The sequence below is a fragment of the Somniosus microcephalus genome, chromosome 16 (genome assembly GCF_052327205.1).
Source record: "Somniosus microcephalus isolate GS21.2 chromosome 16, FLI_Smic_1.0, whole genome shotgun sequence".
NCBI lineage: Eukaryota > Metazoa > Chordata > Chondrichthyes > Squaliformes > Somniosidae > Somniosus > Somniosus microcephalus.
In genome coordinates, this window is record NC_141002.1 from 97858228 (window position 1) to 97875995 (window position 17768).

The 17768-nt window shown below is 51.7% G+C and overlaps 2 protein-coding genes across 2 annotated transcripts in view; both read left to right on the forward strand.

The window, feature by feature from the left end:
- LOC147106420 (GLIPR1-like protein 1) overlaps nt 1–4951 on the forward strand; it is a 34533-nt gene extending 29582 nt beyond the window's left edge. The window contains exons 4-6 of the mRNA XM_086009518.1: nt 875–960; nt 1047–1073; nt 1172–4951. Coding sequence (XP_085865644.1) covers nt 875–960; nt 1047–1073; nt 1172–1272 — 214 coding nt within the window. The 3' untranslated portion in view covers nt 1273–4951. The remainder of the gene's footprint in view (nt 1–874; nt 961–1046; nt 1074–1171) is intronic.
- Nucleotides 4952–11983: 7032 nt separating this feature from the next.
- The window catches only part of LOC147106421 (GLIPR1-like protein 1), a 95835-nt gene continuing 90050 nt past the window's right edge, over nt 11984–17768 (forward strand). Inside the window, exon 1 of the mRNA XM_086009519.1 lies at nt 11984–12225. Within this exon, the coding sequence (XP_085865645.1) occupies nt 12052–12225 (174 nt within the window). The 5' untranslated portion in view covers nt 11984–12051. The remainder of the gene's footprint in view (nt 12226–17768) is intronic.

Here is a 17768-nt window from a genome sequence, read left to right on the forward strand (position 1 = left end):
TCTGACCTCGGTTTTGGAGGTTCCCATAATGGAAATGAATGATTGTCAGGATTATTCTAAACTACTTGTGGGTAATTTGGATTTTGGGCAACAGTGTAAATCATGCGATATTGGCTCGGCCACCCGTTAAACACCTCTCCCGATTTTCATTTCCAATGAAGTCAATATCAGCGTTACACACTATCGCCCAAAGTCAGAATTACTCCAGCCTAATGATCTCTGTAGTCGCAAGCAGCTGGAATTATTGTATTCTGTAACCACAGTGTACAAAAGGTAGGTGTGGTGTAGGGTGATGTGTCTCCCATTCAGTTTGGTCTCCTGGAACTTGTTTGATCACTTTGGGGGAGGGGGGTTGGTGGTGGTTGGGGAGGAATTTCCCAGATTTGTTTTCACAAATTGGCCTGGGGTTTTTTCCCTGTAATTTTTGCCTCACCCATGACAATGTGTGGCTGCTGGTGGGGTGAGAGGGCGATGGGGATCATAAGAATAGGCGCAGGAGTAGGCTATACGGCCCCTCATGGCTGATCTTCTACCTCTACTCCACTTTCCCACCCTATCCCTTGATTCCCTCATGGTGTTAAGTTGCACCATGACAGTATGGGACAGGCTTGATGGACCAGCTGGCCTTTTCCTGCTCATCATTTTCAAAATTTTGTATATCGCAAACATTTCCCTCACCTTCCACTCAGAGACCTGCGTGCAAATGTTTAGCCTCTTTTCAGTATATGATGTACCCAGTTCTTGTTAATTTGTCTTGGGAGTGTCAGGCAAGATGTCCCCCAATGCTCTGTCCAGCTTGTTTTAACTTTACTTTTTGAAAATAAAGTTGTGGACTACAAAAAATTGTGATTCCATCTATCTATTTTCCTTGCAGTGGAAATCGTGAAGGAGAGGCACCATATTTTAAAGGACCGCCTTGCACTGATTGTGGTCCAGATTTTTGTAGGAGCAATTTATGCAGTAAGTTAAGAAGTCAGTAGTTTTATCTTTTTATGTTATTAATTTCAGTGAATTTTTAACTCACGCTTCTCTCTTTCTATTATCAGGTGAACCAGAGCGTGAAAAAATCACACGTATGTTTTTTTATATTAATATCAATAGTTTATTTCAATTTAATGTTAGCAACATTATTGCAAATCAATTACATATTTTTTACTTCACTTTCTGACAGAATACCCCAAGTGGAATCCAGACTTTGGGTCAGCCTCCATTTTGTTGTCAAACTGCCTGCTGCCACTTGTGTCTATTGCTGTTACAGATATGCTATGGTAACTCCCCATACTCCATGCATTTTATGGCACTTTTTTCCTTCCAGTTTTCCTCTGTTTCAGCTGGGAGGGTGGGATGTTCTGAGAAAACAGAATTCTCTACCCTCAGTGTTGCTTCATGACTGTCAGACGGGCACTCAATGGCATCTTGATGGACTCGTCACGTTCCTCTCATCACCGTCCATCGTAATTGAACACCTTGCATTTGTAAAGCGCTCCAGAATTTGCTTAATTAAGCCCAAGTATATTCGACTGAGATGCTAATCCACGGGATTCAAACTTGTGACTTTCATGTGCTCAACAAGTTTCTAAAAAAAACTACTCTTTCATCTAATTTTACTCAGATTTTAACTTTCTAAAACAAAAACCAAAGCCATAGTCATACTTGTGCTAAATGTCAAGATGTTTTTGTTAATAAGCAAGATACGGGCTGTTATGTTTGAATATACTATAACATGTTGTCATTTAAGAAATTCGAGGTTTTTTTTACTACTAGTTTTTAACATCTTGTTACAGACAAGAAAAAGTTAAATTCATGAGGGCATTTAAAAAAAAATATGTAGGATAGAAATTACATTTGGCACTGACATTTAATGATACGTTAAAATAGCAGACCGGGATTTGGTACAAATGCCAAGTGGATGAAAACAATATTGATTGTAATTTCTACTGTTATGTGAGCATCAATATGCTGCATACACATACACTCCACGTGTTGCAATGTGCACAGTGTTTCTCGTCATCCTTGAGCTCCATTTTACTATGCTGAGAAGAGGAGCTGAATTGATAGTCATTTCTGCTTCAACGACTAAAATGGAGGGGAACTACTGCTGGCCCAAAATTTTGTTTCCTCGGCCAGTTTTTCTGTCTTTTTGGTGAAACAGTCCCATTGTCACCAGATAGAGATAGACATCTCTGCTGGGACATAATTCATTGCATTCTGGATGCAGCTCTGGGCATAATCAAGCTATAAGAAATACTTTTGCATAGTTTGGCTAGTTGTGGTAAAAACCATTTAACACTATGCTGGCACACTGCATGAAATATTACTGCATGCAGGAATGGAATATCAACTGTCAGGTATTTACATTATATGGTTTTTATGACCAATTTTCTAGGGTTCTCCACATCTCAGTATTTTTAGTAAATTTTGATTTAAAAAAATCAAAATTTAGTAATTACTTTGTTTAAATGTTGTTCAGTGGGCAGGTGAGTACAAGTAATTATATACGTGCACTCCTACCCCTTTGCAATTAACTTGTTTGCTCCATTTTAATTTTTATCAGTCAGGGGTACTTCTGGGATCCTTAGATAAATGCATCTGTTTGCTCCCCCATCACTACTGCCGAATATTTAATATGTTTTAGCAAACATTGGGGCATGGGTGTTGGGGAGGGCGGGAACAGAAAGTATAAATATAACAAATACTGCATTGCTGTAGGCTGCATACACTGCAAGGGAACCCCTTCACCTTGTGTTAGCCAAGTACATCAACTGCATTACATAGAAACATAGAAGATAGGAGCAGGAGTAGGCCATTCGGCCCCTCAAGCCTGCTCCGCCATTCAATGAGATCATGGCTGATCATCCAAACTCAGTACAGGAAACTTTGGTTTATCCGGAGGTTGTATGGCTGGAAACCTCGATCTAACGGCAGAAATCAGCAGCCGTTTTGTTAGGTTTTTTTTTCTTCTCCTAGCATTTTTTTAAACAGTCAGTCTCTGGAAAGCTTCTCTGAAGCTGTTGCTAAGCTACAGAGACGCTTCCAAGGTACAGGCCGACTGTTTACAAGCTGTTGCTAAGCAACAGTGTTTGTTGTCAGATACGGAGATGAAAACCTCCATATCCTTCAACATTAGCGCTGGTCTGTCTGTAAGTTTTCATAGATCGGCATCATGCTGGTCCCGTCGGTGCCGGATATCGCGAAGTTTCCTGTACCCTGTCCCTGCCTTCTCCCCATTTCCCTTGATCCCTTTAGCCTTAAGAAATATATCTAACTCCTTCTTGAATATATTTAATGAATTGGCCTCAACTGCCTTCTGTGGTAGAGAATTCCACAGGTTCACCACTCTCTGGGTGAAGAAATTCCTCCTCCTCTCAGTCCTAAATGGCTTACCCCTTATCTTTAGACTGTGACCCCTGGTTCTGGACTCCCCCGCCATCGGGAACATCCTTCCTGCATCTAGTCTGTCTAGTCCTGTTAGAATTTTATAAGTTTCAATGAGATCCCCTCTCATTCTTCTAAACTCCAGCGAGTGTAAGCCCAATCGACCCAATCTCTCCTTATACATCATTCCTGCCATCCCAGGTATCAGTCTGATGAATCTTCGCTGCACTCCCTCCATGGCAAGAACATCCTTCCTCAGATAAGGCAACCAAAACTGCAAAGGAGATAAAAATGGTGCACTGAAATCGATAAATGGGTTTCCAGTAGAATCCTGTAAGTTCAAATATTCGGTTATCTAATTTTTAACAGAAATGGTTTGGATAAGCACATATCTTTCCTTGCACCGATCCTGACACTAAAATCCTGTTTTCACAATGGTCACTGGGGATACTATTCTGAAACATAGTACTGGCCCAGAAATTCTGTTGGCAGGGCTGCGATCCTGAAAAACCTGCGCCTGGACCGGAGGGCTCCCGGGAACCGCAGAGTTCCGCTGCTGGGCCTCTTCAACCTGCCGGTGCGCAGGGCCCACGTATCCCAGAGGCGCAAGCGGTTCGCAGCGTCCCTGGGATCATGTGGGCCATGGGGAGCCAATCAGAGAAGGGAATCTCCCTTCATACATTTGACAGGAAGACCGATCAAATCTATGAATAGAGATCAGCCGGAAAACAGAGTAAAACTTTAAATAATTTTTTTTTTTAAATCACATTTTTAAAATGACTTTAAATTACAATAAATTAAGTATTTTAAACAAAAATTTTATTTTTTGAAAAAATAATTACTGTTTTTAACGGGGTTAAAAATAAACTTACCTTTCTTTAAAGTATTTTTAAATGAAAATCAGTGGAATTTAAAAAAAAACTTTTTTCAACTCTTATCCTGGTAAAAGCAGGCCTTATGCCCCTTGCTTTTACCGGTGCAAGAATTGTAAGTGTTTTCTGCGGGTGACAGGTCTCCAAAAAACGGAACTCTCCGCCCGCAGAGGCCCTTCTCCCGGGCAGGCGAAGGATCTGTCAAGAGATCGGAAATGCCGGTTAGCAGTGCATGCCTGAAACCGGCATTTCCGTTGACCCTACGGGTGAGTACACAGCGCGCCCAAACCCGTAGGGAACGGAATTTCAGGACCAATGCATATCTACTCTGTGCTTTTTGAAATCTGCTGGATGTTTTAGATTTCTGTGCCTTGCAAACAAGATTTGATGCTTTGCTTAATGAAATGTAAAGTTTTCCACCCCATTTGGAATTTCAGATGTGATTAGAGTTGTGATGTTGGATTTTGCATAGTGTCCTCCATTATTTTTAACTTCCAGCAATTGAACAATGTACGTGTAGTTATAATGCTTAGCTTTATATACCATAGTTGTTAATAAAGTGTATGTTTTGTGTTGGCTAAAAAGCAATTTTCACAAAATCTGTTTAACATGCCAGTGGATCAACATGGATCCTGTTTCTTTATTGTTTAAAGGAATATCATAAGCAATTAATTATAATAAACAAACAAGTTGTGTATTGTGAACTTTCTGGTAGAAAATCTGAATGTATTCCTCCTGCAATCATAAGCCTCCTTCCTGTGGAAAAACTACACATCTATACTGTTTTGGTATCAGGGATCATAGAGTCATAATGGCACAGAAGGAGGCCATTCGGCCCAGCGAGTCCGTGCCGGCTCTCTGCAGAGCAATCCAGTCAGTCCCATTCCCCTGCTCTATCCCCATAGCCCTGCAAGTTTATTTCCCTCAAGTGCCTATCCAGTCTCACCTTGAAAACATTGACTGTCTCCGCTTCCACCACTTCCGTCGGCAGCAAATTCCAGGTCCTCACCACTCGCTGCGTAAAAAAGTTTTTCCTCACGTCCCCCCTGTATCTCTCGCCCAAAACCTTAAATCTGTGTCCCCTAGTTCTTGTACCATCAACTAGTGGGAACAGCCTTACCCCGTCTAGCCTATCCAAACTTGTCATAATCTTGTACACCTCTATCAAATCACCCCTCAACCTCCTTTGCTCTAATGAAGACAAATCCAGCTTCTCCAACCTGTCCTTGTAGCCAAGATCCCCCATCCCCGGAACCATTCTGGTAAATCTCCTCTGCACCCTCTCAAGCGCCTTCACATCCTTCCTAAAGTGTGGTGACCAGAACTGGACGCAATACTCCTGTTGTGGCCTAACCAGCGCTTTATAAAGATATAGCAAGATAGTTGGAGACTGACAATGCTTGAGCAGAGCACCCTTTCAGGTTATCTTCACCAGTTGATTTTCCTTTATAAGCATTACCATTAAAAGTTTGTTTGACTTACAGAGCCATCTCTGCTTGGAATTGGAATCTTCTTGGATTCTTGGAATCTATCATCAGTCATATCCTCCTAACCGCTTCCAATCCCACCTCCTGTGTTCGTCCTTGTAAAAAGCATTCCCCCAAATTATTTATAACTGCAATTTCAAACTCATAACTGCCTAGCTTTCAGCCTTCCATTCACCACAATACTTCTCCAGCTGTCGATTTGCTCAACCACTCCCTCACCTCCAGTGTTGATGTCCTTATTCCCAGCAATACCTTTACACTCTCCCAGCCATGTCAGACCCTCGATATGGCCTCACCTTTACTCCCTCAAGTCCATGGGGTTCAGACTTGACCATATCTAGCGCATAACTGATGTAGCCATCCGTCGCCAGATCTGGGTGGACCACATCAAATGCACTGCCAAAACCACCCACTATTCCAGGATCATCTAGAAGAGCAACGATAATCCCAGCTTCTTTTCTCCACTACGAACCATCTCCTTAAACCCTTCTCCCCTGCCCCCTCCACCCTCACCTCCAACAAGTCCAAGGAGCTCATGGTCTTCTTTGTCACGAAGACCATTGGTTCAGTTGCCTCTGCTGCTTCCTCCCTTCTCCTTGCCCACCTGCTCAAGCAGATCTCTTAAAGCTAGATAGATGTTCAACGGAAAAGTTTATTTTGCCTTATCTGTTCAGTGCAGTTGCACTTTGTTCCATGTGTTAGTTGGTTTGCTGGAAACCAACCGATTTTTAAGGTTCTATAGCTGCCAAAGCTTTCTTTCAGTATTCGTGGCTGCTTTGGGCATTTAAATGCCACTGTAAAACACTCTAAGCAGGAGCATTCCTTGTCAGGTAACGAATATGACAGATGCATCAGAGGAATTTGAGGGGCCACCAAATGCTGGTGCAACAACACTCGAGGCATTGGGCAGGAATTTAACTCAGAAGTCGGATTGGAGGCGGGACTACAACTTTCGGGGTTGTAGTCCTGCCTCCATCGAGATGCGGCCAATCCACGTGATTTTAACTTGATTGACCTTGTTGAGCCCGCCCAGCGGACTCAGCAGGCCAATTAAGGGCCACCCGGCAACAGGTGACATCACAGACTGAAATTTCATCTGTCAAGAGGTTCTGACAGATGAAATATCAGCGTTTCACAGCTGTTTGAAGCTGTCAAACACTGACAGTCTGACTTCTAACCTGAGTCCTTCTCCACAGACTCAGTTAGAAATCTCTCCTGCACAGAAAGCTGCAGGCTGTCACTTTTGACAGTTCGCAGCCATTCTGCTTTCTGTGCCGGTGAGATGAGGGACTCCCGGGACCTAAAGGAAGGAAGGCTGAAAAGGTAAGAAAAGGTCATTTACACTTCTTTAATCACTTTAGACACACCAAACACACTTACCTTTGCACTAATGCACACATCACTCACCTGAACACCGACATCTCGACCCTTCCAAGTCCTTCAACCCGACGGCCCGCCTCGCTAACTTGGCGTGGTTTGGAGCCGTCGGGAATCCCACACTTCAACCTTCAAAATAGGGATTAGGCTAAAAACTGCCTGTTATCTACCTGTTAACAGGCAGTTAATTGGCACTAATCCCTTCCCGCCTCGGGTAGGCGGGTCCCAGTGCGGGGCGGGTACCTGCCTCCTTTGAAACTGGCATGGAGGCGGGTTTGGGTGCGGGATGGGATCGGGACCCGATTTCGGGATTTTAACCCCCCCCCACGCCTCCAATCCCGACTCCACGACCCAATGAAAATCCTGCTCATTGTGTCTGCACCAGTCACTAACCTGGAGCCCATGGTTACTGACCCTCCACATATACCTGGATATGTCAAACAAGACCTGCATTTGCTGCCTCATCAAAGTTTGATGTCTTTACACTCAGCATTGCAACTTGGTGGGGAGAGGAAATATACATAGAAACAGGCCATTCGGCCCAATCAGTCCATGTTGGTGTTTACCCTCCACGCGAGCAAATAGTTCTAATCATCTTTACCCACCCTGTTCCCATATCCATTCCATCTCTTTTCTTCATAGGAACAGGAGGAGGCCATTCAGCCCGTCAAGCCTGTTCTGCCATTCAATTAGATCATAGCTGATCGGTATCTTAACTCCATTTACCCGCCTTGGTTCCATATCCCTTAATACCATTGCCTAACAAAAATCTATCAATCGCGGTTTTGAAATTTTCAACTGACCCCCAGCCTCAACAGCTTTTTGGGGGGGGAAGAGAGTTCCAGATTTCCACTACCCTTTTTGTGAAGAAGTGCTTCCTGACATCACCCCTGAACAGCCTGGCTCTAATGTTAAGATTATACCCCCTTGTTCTGGACTCCCCCCACCAGAGGAAATAGTTGCTATCTACCCGATCAAATATTTTACTCATCTTAAACACCTCAATTATATTACCCCTTAAGCTTCTAAACTCGAGGCAATACAAGCCCAGTCTATGCAACATGACCCTTTTAGCCCCGGTATCATTCTGGTGAATCTGTGCTGCATTCACTCCAAGGCCAATATATCCTTCCTGAGGTGCGGGGCCCAGAACTGAACACTATACTCAGATGCGGTCTAACTAGAGCTTTATACAACTGTAGCATAACTTCCAACCCTTTGTATTCCACCCCCTTAATGATGAAGACTAACATTCCATTAGTCTTTTTAATTTTTTGTACCTTTCCACTAGTTTTTAGTGATTTCTATAAATCTCTCTGCTCCTCCACAGTTCTTAGCTTTCCCACCATTTAGAAAGTACCTTGATCTATCTTTCTTAAGTCCAAAGTGGATGACCTCGCACTTCCTCACGTTGATCTCCATCTGCCACAGTTTTGCCCACTTATTCAATCTATCAATGGCCCATTGCAACTTTCTGCTCTCATCTACATTATTGTACCACCTAATTTAGTGTTATCAGCAAACTTGGAAATACAACTCTATTCCTTCATCTAAGTCATTTATAAATATAGTGAAAGGCTGAGGCCCCAGTATAAATGCCAGGGGGACACCTTCTAGTCCCATCCTGCCAAGTGGAGTCCATGCCCATTATCCCTTATTATTGAAACATATAAAATGCTTACAGGGTTTAACGTGGTAGATGCTGGGAGGTTGTTTCCCCTAGCTGGGAAGTCTAGAACTAGGGGTCACAGTCTTAGAATAAGGGGCCAGCCATTTAGGTCTGAAATGAAAAGAAATTTCTTCACTCAAAGGGTTGTGAATCTTTGGAATTCTCTATCAGAGGGCTGTGGATGCTCAGTCATTGAGAATATTCAAGGCTGAGATCGATAGATGTTTGGATGTTAAGGGATATGGGAATAGTGCGGGAAGGTGGAGGTGAGGTAGAAGATCAGCCATGGTCTTATTGAATGGCAGAGCAGGCTCGAAGGGCCAAATGGTCTACGCCTGCTACTCCTTATGTTCTTAACAGAGACTAGTAACTTCACCACAACAGACATTAGACTAATAGGTCTATAATTTCCTGGTTTATCTCTTCTACCCTCCTTAAATTATCCACCGCGCCAATCTAATTTTCAATGTTGACATAATTTCTATCTCAGCCACTAACCCTGGAAGTGAGTTCCACAACTGCACAACTGTAGAGGAGGGCATGGGGTGGTCAGAGGAGAGAAATGGTTATGGAGGGGGTCTTCTGACTCTGGCCTTTCCTCTGCTCCATCTTCGTCCATGCTGATCCCCACTCTAGAATTCTAGTCTTGTGCCTTGCTCCCTCCCTCCCCTCCTTTGAAAGTCTCTTTAAAACCTAACTCTTTGATCTTGCCTTCGAACACCACCTCAACCACTATTCCACCACTGCTCACTGTGCAGTTCTATTTCTGCCCCTGATATTTTATGTTAAAAGCATTTATAAAAGGGCAAGTTGTTGTCATACTCTACCCATTTATCTAATTGAACATTCAACTATCTTATTTTTGTAAGCAAGTCGCACAGGTTGTCACTGCTAAAAGCCCAGGTGGCAAGTTCCTCACTAGGATAGGAGGAAGATCTGTCCACGAATGGAAGGGAGAAATCTACGAACAGCAGACCGTTTCTGACCATGGTGCTGAAAATCCTCGTCCTGCATCGTGATTGACTTCGGTTCCTGAGGCTGCGGGAGTATCCCGGAGCGGTGCGCAGTCACACAATTTAAAGAGCAGTGGCAAGAGTTGGCTCAGGTGGTAGCACTCTCGCATTTGAGTCGGAAGGTTGTGGGTTCAAGTGCCACGCCAGGGACTCGAGCACAAAAAACATCTAGGCTGACACTCTAGTGCAGCAGCGAGGGAGTGCTGCACTGTCGGAGCTGCCGTCTTTCAGATGAGACATTAAAGACCCCACGGCACTATTCCGAAGAAGAGCAGGGGCGTTCTCCCCGGTGTCCCTGGCCAATATTTATCCCTCAATCAACATCATTAAAACAGATTATCTTGGTCATTATCACATTGCTGTTTGTGGGAGCTTGCTGTGCGCAAATTGGCTGCCGCATTTCCGACATTACAACAGTGACTAGCCATCAAAAGTACTTCATTGGCTGTAAAGCGCTTTGGGATGTCCTTAGTTCGTGAAAGGTGCTATATAATTTTCTTTTTAAATAGCAGTGGCAAGCATTTGAACGCATTTTAGGCACCCACCAGAGGAGGGGGTGGGATATATCGGTACCGGCAAGCTCTTTGTTGATTGCGAGCACCACTTGTGACAAAAAAAATATTAGAAGCTCGAACAGCCCTCTTTACAATGTTACAAATAGAGCTGGCAGTTTAATGGGGGATCCAGGCTTGGACCCCTGGGTGGACTCCGCTGAGCAGAGCTGTACACCTGGCTCAGTAGCTAAGCACTAGGGAGGCCTTGGTTCAGGAAATGCTCTCTCATTCAGTGAGGCTGTGTATCTGCACCTATATTTTTCCACTCTAATACGACGTAACAACAGACAACTGCTGCTGAATAAAGAATGCGGTCAATAGAATTGAAACTATGGCTACATCAAATCGCTTCAATTCAGTAGTTCTAAATTAACTGAGAATTGCCAACGCGGCTGACCTGGCAGCATCAATGATGTCAAAACAGCGGGGGTGACTATTGACAACGCGGCCATCCTTGCATCATCGATGACGTCACAGTGACTATTGGCCACCTTGGCCTGGCTTGCCCTGCAGCGCGCTACTGACACCCCGTGATTCCGGGTTGGTGGTTGCTAGGGGCCAGCGGTAAGCATTGGGGGGTTAAGGTTAGGGGGTTAGAAACCGCTATTGAGAATGCAGTGGCCACTTGACGCGTCCATTCAACATTGTTCTTCAAGCACCTAATCCTCCCCCACCCCGTCAGTTTTGACTCTTCTGATTGGCCAATTGGGAGGACAATGGGTTGCCCCCGCCCGCCCCCCCAAGTCTCATCAATGAAAATCGATGCTTTTTGGACTGGGAGGCCGCTTTTGGTCATCTTCTTGGTGACATTAACTGGCAAGTTCTCGATGAAGTAATGAAGTAATTCAGGGATGAGGGACTTCAGTTATGTGGATAGACTGGAGAAGCTGGGGTTGTTCCCCTTAGAGTAGAGAAGGTTGAGAGGAGATTTGACAGAGGTGTTCAAAATCATGAGAGGTCTAGACAGTAGATAGAGAGAAACTGTTCCCATTGGCAGAAGGGTCGAGAACCAGAGGACACAGATTTAAGGTGATTGGCAGCAGAACCAAAGGCGACATGAGGAAAAGATTTTTTACGCAGCAAGTGGTTAGGATCTGGAATGCACTGCCTGAAAGGGTGGTGGAGGCAGATTCAATCACAGCTTTCAAAAGGGAGTTGGATAAGTAGCTGAAGGAAAGAAAATTGCAGGGCTACGGGAAAAAGGCGGGGGAGTGGGACTGGCTGAAGTGCTCTTGCAGAGAGCCGGCCTGGGCTCGACAGGCCGAATAAGGGAATAGAATTCTGATTTAATTTTTTTTTTAATTTCCTTTTAACTTTGGTGAAGTTACAGTCTTTATCGGTTGTGTCCCTTTAAGAAGGGGGGGGGAGGGCACGTGCTTAACTCTTTGTCGTCCACCCGTGCAGTAAGAGTGTGTTTCTCTCCAACTTTTTAAAAAAGGGTGCAAACCCCCCGCCCCCCACCCCCCCCCGCAATAAACACCCGAAGAACCAAATCATAAATAAAACAAAAGTTAAAGTCAATGAAATGCGAGTATTTTTGTTTTTGCACCCAATGACGATTGGCCGGCAGGTGGGCAGCGTTCCAATCCGGGCCAGTGTTGTTGCGCCTCCCAGCGGCCGGCGCCGGGAACTCGGCGGCGCTCAGTCGCTTCGCCCCCGACCGGCTGCAGTCCCCGGTCCCCACCGACCGGCTCCAGTCCCCCCATGGCCGCGGCTCTCTGGCTCGGTTTTTTCGTAGTGATGCGGCTGTGGCTGAACGCGCCCGCCGCCAAGCCCTTGCTCTCCATCACCGACCCGAACTTCATCCAGGACTGCGTGGAAGCGCACAACATCATTCGGGCCAAGGTGTACCCGCCGGCCACCAACATGTTCGCCATGGTAAATGGAGGGGGAGACGAGCGGCTCGGCGGGGTGAGGGGGAAGGCCGGGCTGTCGGTGGGAATCTGTGTGCGGCAAGGTGGGAAAAGGCGGAGACGTCGCGTCAACGTGTGAGGGGAAAAAAGGCGGGAGCGGCGGTTCCTCGCCGTGAGGGGGAAACGGCGGTTCCTCGCCCTGAGGGGGGAAACGGCGGTTCCTCGCCCTGAGGGGGGAAACGGCGGTTCCTCGCCCTGAGGGGGGAAACGGCGGTTCCTCGCCCTGAGGGGGGAAACGGCGGTTCCTCGCCCTGAGGGGGGAAACGGCGGTTCCTCGCCCTGAGGGGGAAACGGCGGTTCCTCGCCCTGAGGGGGGAAACGGCGGTTCCTCGCCCTGAGGGGGGAAACGGAGGTTCCTCGCCCTGAGGGGGGAAACGGCGGTTCCTCGCCCTGAGGGGGAAACGGAGGTTCCTCGCCCTGAGGGGGAAACGGAGGTTCCTCGTCCTGACGTAAAACGGCGGTTCCGCGCCCTGAGGGGGCAACGGCGGTTCCTCGGCCTGAGGGGGAAACGGCGGTTGCTCGCCCTGAGGGGGGAAACGGCGGTTCCTCGGCCTGAGGGGGAAACGGCGGTTCCTCGCCCTGAGGGGGAAACGGCGGTTCCTCGCCCTGACGTAAAACGGCGGTTCCGCGCCCTGAGGGGGCAACGGCGGTTGCTCGCCCTGAGGGGGAAACGGAGGTTCCTCGTCCTGACGTAAAACGGCGGTTCCGCGCCCTGAGGGGGCAACGGCGGTTCCTCGGCCTGAGGGGGAAACGGCGGTTGCTCGCCCTGAGGGGGAAACGGAGGTTACTCGTCCTGACGTAAAACGGAGGTTCCACGCCCTGAGAGGGAAATGGCGGTTCCTCGCCCTGAGGGGGAAATGGCGGTTCCTCGCCCTGAGGGGGAAATGGCGGTTCCTCGCCCTGAGGGGGAAATGGCGGTTCCTCGCCCTGAGGGGGAAATGGAGGTTCCTCGCCCTGAGGGGGAAATGGAGGTTCCTCGCCCAGAGGGGGAAATGGAGGTTCCTCGCCCTGAGGGGGAAATGGAGGTTCCTCGCCCTGAGGGGGAAATGGAGGTTCCTCGCCCTGAGGGGGAAATGGAGGTTCCTCGCCCTGAGGGGGAAATGGAGGTTCCTCGCCCTGAGGGGGAAATGGCGGTTCCTCGCCCTGAGGGTGAAATGGAGGTTCCTCGCCCTGAGGTAAAATGGAGGTTCCTCGCCCTGAGGGGGAAATGGAGGTTCCTCGCCCTGAGGGGGAAATGGAGGTTCCTCGCCCTGAGGGGGAAATGGAGGTTCCTCGCCCTGAGGGGGAAATGGAGGTTCCTCGCCCTGAGGGGGAAATGGAGGTTCCTCGCCCTGAGGGGGAAATGGAGGTTCCTCGCCCTGAGGGGGAAATGGAGGCTCCTCGCCCTGAGGGGGAAATGGAGGCACCTCGCCCTGAGGGGGAAATGGAGGCTCCTCGCCCTGAGGGGGAAATGGAGGTTCCTCGCCCTGAGGGGGAAATGGAGGTTCCTCGCCCTGAGGGGGGAAATGGCGGTTCCTCGCCGTGAGGGGGAAATGGCGGCTGCTCGCCCTGAGGGGGAAATGGCGGCTGCTCGCCCTGAGGGGGAAATGGCGGCTGCTCGCCCTGAGGGGGAAATGGCGGCTGCTCGCCCTGAGGGGGAAATGGCGGCTGCTCGCCCTGAGGGGGAAATGGCGGCTGCTCGCCCTGAGGGGGAAATGGCGGCTGCTCGCCCTGAGGGGGAAATGGCGGCTGCTCGCCCTGAGGGGGAAATGGCGGCTGCTCGCCCTGAGGGGGAAATGGCGGCTGCTCGCCCTGAGGGGGAAATGGCGTTTCCTCGCCCTGAGGGGGAAATGGCGTTTCCTCGCCCTGAGGGGGAAATGGCGTTTCCTCGCCCTGAGGGGGAAATGGCGGTTCCTCGCCCTGAGGGGGAAATGGCGGATCCTCGCCCTGAGGGGGAAATGGCGGATCCTCGCCCTGAGGGGGAAATGGCGGTTCCTCGCCCTGAGGGGGAAATGGCGGTTCCTCGCCCTGAGGGGGAAATGGCGGTTCCTCGCCCTGAGGGGGAAATGGCGGTTCCTCGCCCTGAGGGGGAAATGGCGGTTCCTCGCCCTGAGGGGGAAATGGCGGTTCCTCGCCCTGAGGGGGAAATGGCGGTTCCTCGCCCTGAGGGGGAAATGGCGGTTCCTCGCCCTGAGGGGGAAATGGCGGTTCCTCGCCCTGAGGGGGAAATGGCGGTTCCTCGCCCTGAGGGGGAAATGGCGGTTCCTCGCCCTGAGGGGGAAATGGCGGTTCCTCGCCCTGAGGGGGAAATGGCGGTTCCTCGCCCTGAGGGGGAAATGGCGGTTCCTCGCCCTGAGGGGGAAATGGCGGTTCCTCGCCCTGAGGGGGAAATGGCGGTTCCTCGCCCTGAGGGGGAAATGGCGGTTCCTCGCCCTGAGGGGGAAATGGCGGTTCCTCGCCCTGAGGGGGAAATGGCGGTTCCTCGCCCTGAGGGGGAAATGGCGGTTCCTCGCCCTGAGGGGGAAATGGCGGTTCCTCGCCCTGAGGGGGAAATGGCGGTTCCTCGCCCTGAGGGGGAAATGGCGGTTCCTCGCCCTGAGGGGGAAATGGCGGTTCCTCGCCCTGAGGGGGAAATGGCGGTTCCTCGCCCTGAGGGGGAAATGGCGGTTCCTCGCCCTGAGGGGGAAATGGCGGTTCCTCGCCCTGAGGGGGAAATGGCGGTTCCTCGCCCTGAGGGGGAAATGGCGGTTCCTCGCCCTGAGGGGGAAATGGCGGTTCCTCGCCCTGAGGGGGAAATGGCGGTTCCTCGCCCTGAGGGGGAAATGGCGGTTCCTCGCCCTGAGGGGGAAATGGCGGTTCCTCGCCCTGAGGGGGAAATGGCGGTTCCTCGCCCTGAGGGGGAAATGGCGGTTCCTCGCCCTGAGGGGGAAATGGCGGTTCCTCGCCCTGAGGGGGAAATGGCGGTTCCTCGCCCTGAGGGGGAAATGGCGGTTCCTCGCCCTGAGGGGGAAATGGCGGTTCCTCGCCCTGAGGGGGAAATGGCGGTTCCTCGCCCTGAGGGGGAAATGGCGGTTCCTCGCCCTGAGGGGGAAATGGCGGTTCCTCGCCCTGAGGGGGAAATGGCGGTTCCTCGCCCTGAGGGGGAAATGGCGGTTCCTCGCCCTGAGGGGGAAATGGCGGTTCCTCGCCCTGAGGGGGAAATGGCGGTTCCTCGCCCTGAGGGGGAAATGGCGGTTCCTCGCCCTGAGGGGGAAATGGCGGTTCCTCGCCCTGAGGGGGAAATGGCGGTTCCTCGCCCTGAGGGGGAAATGGCGGTTCCTCGCCCTGAGGGGGAAATGGCGGTTCCTCGCCCTGAGGGGGAAATGGCGGTTCCTCGCCCTGAGGGGGAAATGGCGGTTCCTCGCCCTGAGGGGGAAATGGCGGTTCCTCGCCCTGAGGGGGAAATGGCGGTTCCTCGCCCTGAGGGGGAAATGGCGGTTCCTCGCCCTGAGGGGGAAATGGCGGTTCCTCGCCCTGAGGGGGAAATGGCGGTTCCTCGCCCTGAGGGGGAAATGGCGGTTCCTCGCCCTGAGGGGGAAATGGCGGTTCCTCGCCCTGAGGGGGAAATGGCGGTTCCTCGCCCTGAGGGGGAAATGGCGGTTCCTCGCCCTGAGGGGGAAATGGCGGTTCCTCGCCCTGAGGGGGAAATGGCGGTTCCTCGCCCTGAGGGGGAAATGGCGGTTCCTCGCCCTGAGGGGGAAATGGCGGTTCCTCGCCCTGAGGGGGAAATGGCGGTTCCTCGCCCTGAGGGGGAAATGGCGGTTCCTCGCCCTGAGGGGGAAATGGCGGTTCCTCGCCCTGAGGGGGAAATGGCGGTTCCTCGCCCTGAGGGGGAAATGGCGGTTCCTCGCCCTGAGGGGGAAATGGCGGTTCCTCGCCCTGAGGGGGAAATGGCGGTTCCTCGCCCTGAGGGGGAAATGGCGGTTCCTCGCCCTGAGGGGGAAATGGCGGTTCCTCGCCCTGAGGGGGAAATGGCGGTTCCTCGCCCTGAGGGGGAAATGGCGGTTCCTCGCCCTGAGGGGGAAATGGCGGTTCCTCGCCCTGAGGGGGAAATGGCGGTTCCTCGCCCTGAGGGGGAAATGGCGGTTCCTCGCCCTGAGGGGGAAATGGCGGTTCCTCGCCCTGAGGGGGAAATGGCGGTTCCTCGCCCTGAGGGGGAAATGGCGGTTCCTCGCCCTGAGGGGGAAATGGCGGTTCCTCGCCCTGAGGGGGAAATGGCGGTTCCTCGCCCTGAGGGGGAAATGGCGGTTCCTCGCCCTGAGGGGGAAATGGCGGTTCCTCGCCCTGAGGGGGAAATGGCGGTTCCTCGCCCTGAGGGGGAAATGGCGGTTCCTCGCCCTGAGGGGGAAATGGCGGTTCCTCGCCCTGAGGGGGAAATGGCGGTTCCTCGCCCTGAGGGGGAAATGGCGGTTCCTCGCCCTGAGGGGGAAATGGCGGTTCCTCGCCCTGAGGGGGAAATGGCGGTTCCTCGCCCTGAGGGGGAAATGGCGGTTCCTCGCCCTGAGGGGGAAATGGCGGTTCCTCGCCCTGAGGGGGAAATGGCGGTTCCTCGCCCTGAGGGGGAAATGGCGGTTCCTCGCCCTGAGGGGGAAATGGCGGTTCCTCGCCCTGAGGGGGAAATGGCGGTTCCTCGCCCTGAGGGGGAAATGGCGGTTCCTCGCCCTGAGGGGGAAATGGCGGTTCCTCGCCCTGAGGGGGAAATGGCGGTTCCTCGCCCTGAGGGGGAAATGGCGGTTCCTCGCCCTGAGGGGGAAATGGCGGTTCCTCGCCCTGAGGGGGAAATGGCGGTTCCTCGCCCTGAGGGGGAAATGGCGGTTCCTCGCCCTGAGGGGGAAATGGCGGTTCCTCGCCCTGAGGGGGAAATGGCGGTTCCTCGCCCTGAGGGGGAAATGGCGGTTCCTCGCCCTGAGGGGGAAATGGCGGTTCCTCGCCCTCGGGGAAATGGAGGTTGCTCGCGCTGAGGTAAAATGGCGGTTCCTCGCCCTGAGGTGGAAATGGCGGCTGCTCGCCCTGAGGTGGAAATGGCGGCTGCTCGCCCTGAGGGGGAAATGGCGGCTGCTCGCCCTGAGGGGGAAATGGCGGCTGCTCGCCCTGAGGGGGAAATGGCGGCTGCTCGCCCTGAGGGGGAAATGGCGGCTGCTCGCCCTGAGGGGGAAATGGCGGCTGCTCGCCCTGAGGGGGAAATGGCGGCTGCTCGCCCTGAGGGGGAAATGGCGGCTGCTCGCCCTGAGGGGGAAATGGCGGATGCTCGCCCTGAGGGGGAAATGGCGGCTGCTCGCCCTGAGGGGGAAATGGCGGCTGCTCGCCCTGAGGGGGAAATGGCGGCTGCTCGCCCTGAGGGGAAATGGCGGCTGCTCGCCCTGAGGGGGAAATGGCGGCTGCTCGCCCTGAGGGGGAAATGGCGGCTGCTCGCCCTGAGGGGGAAATGGCGGCTGCTCGCCCTGAGGGGGAAATGGCGGCTGCTCGCCCTGAGGGGGAAATGGCGGCTGC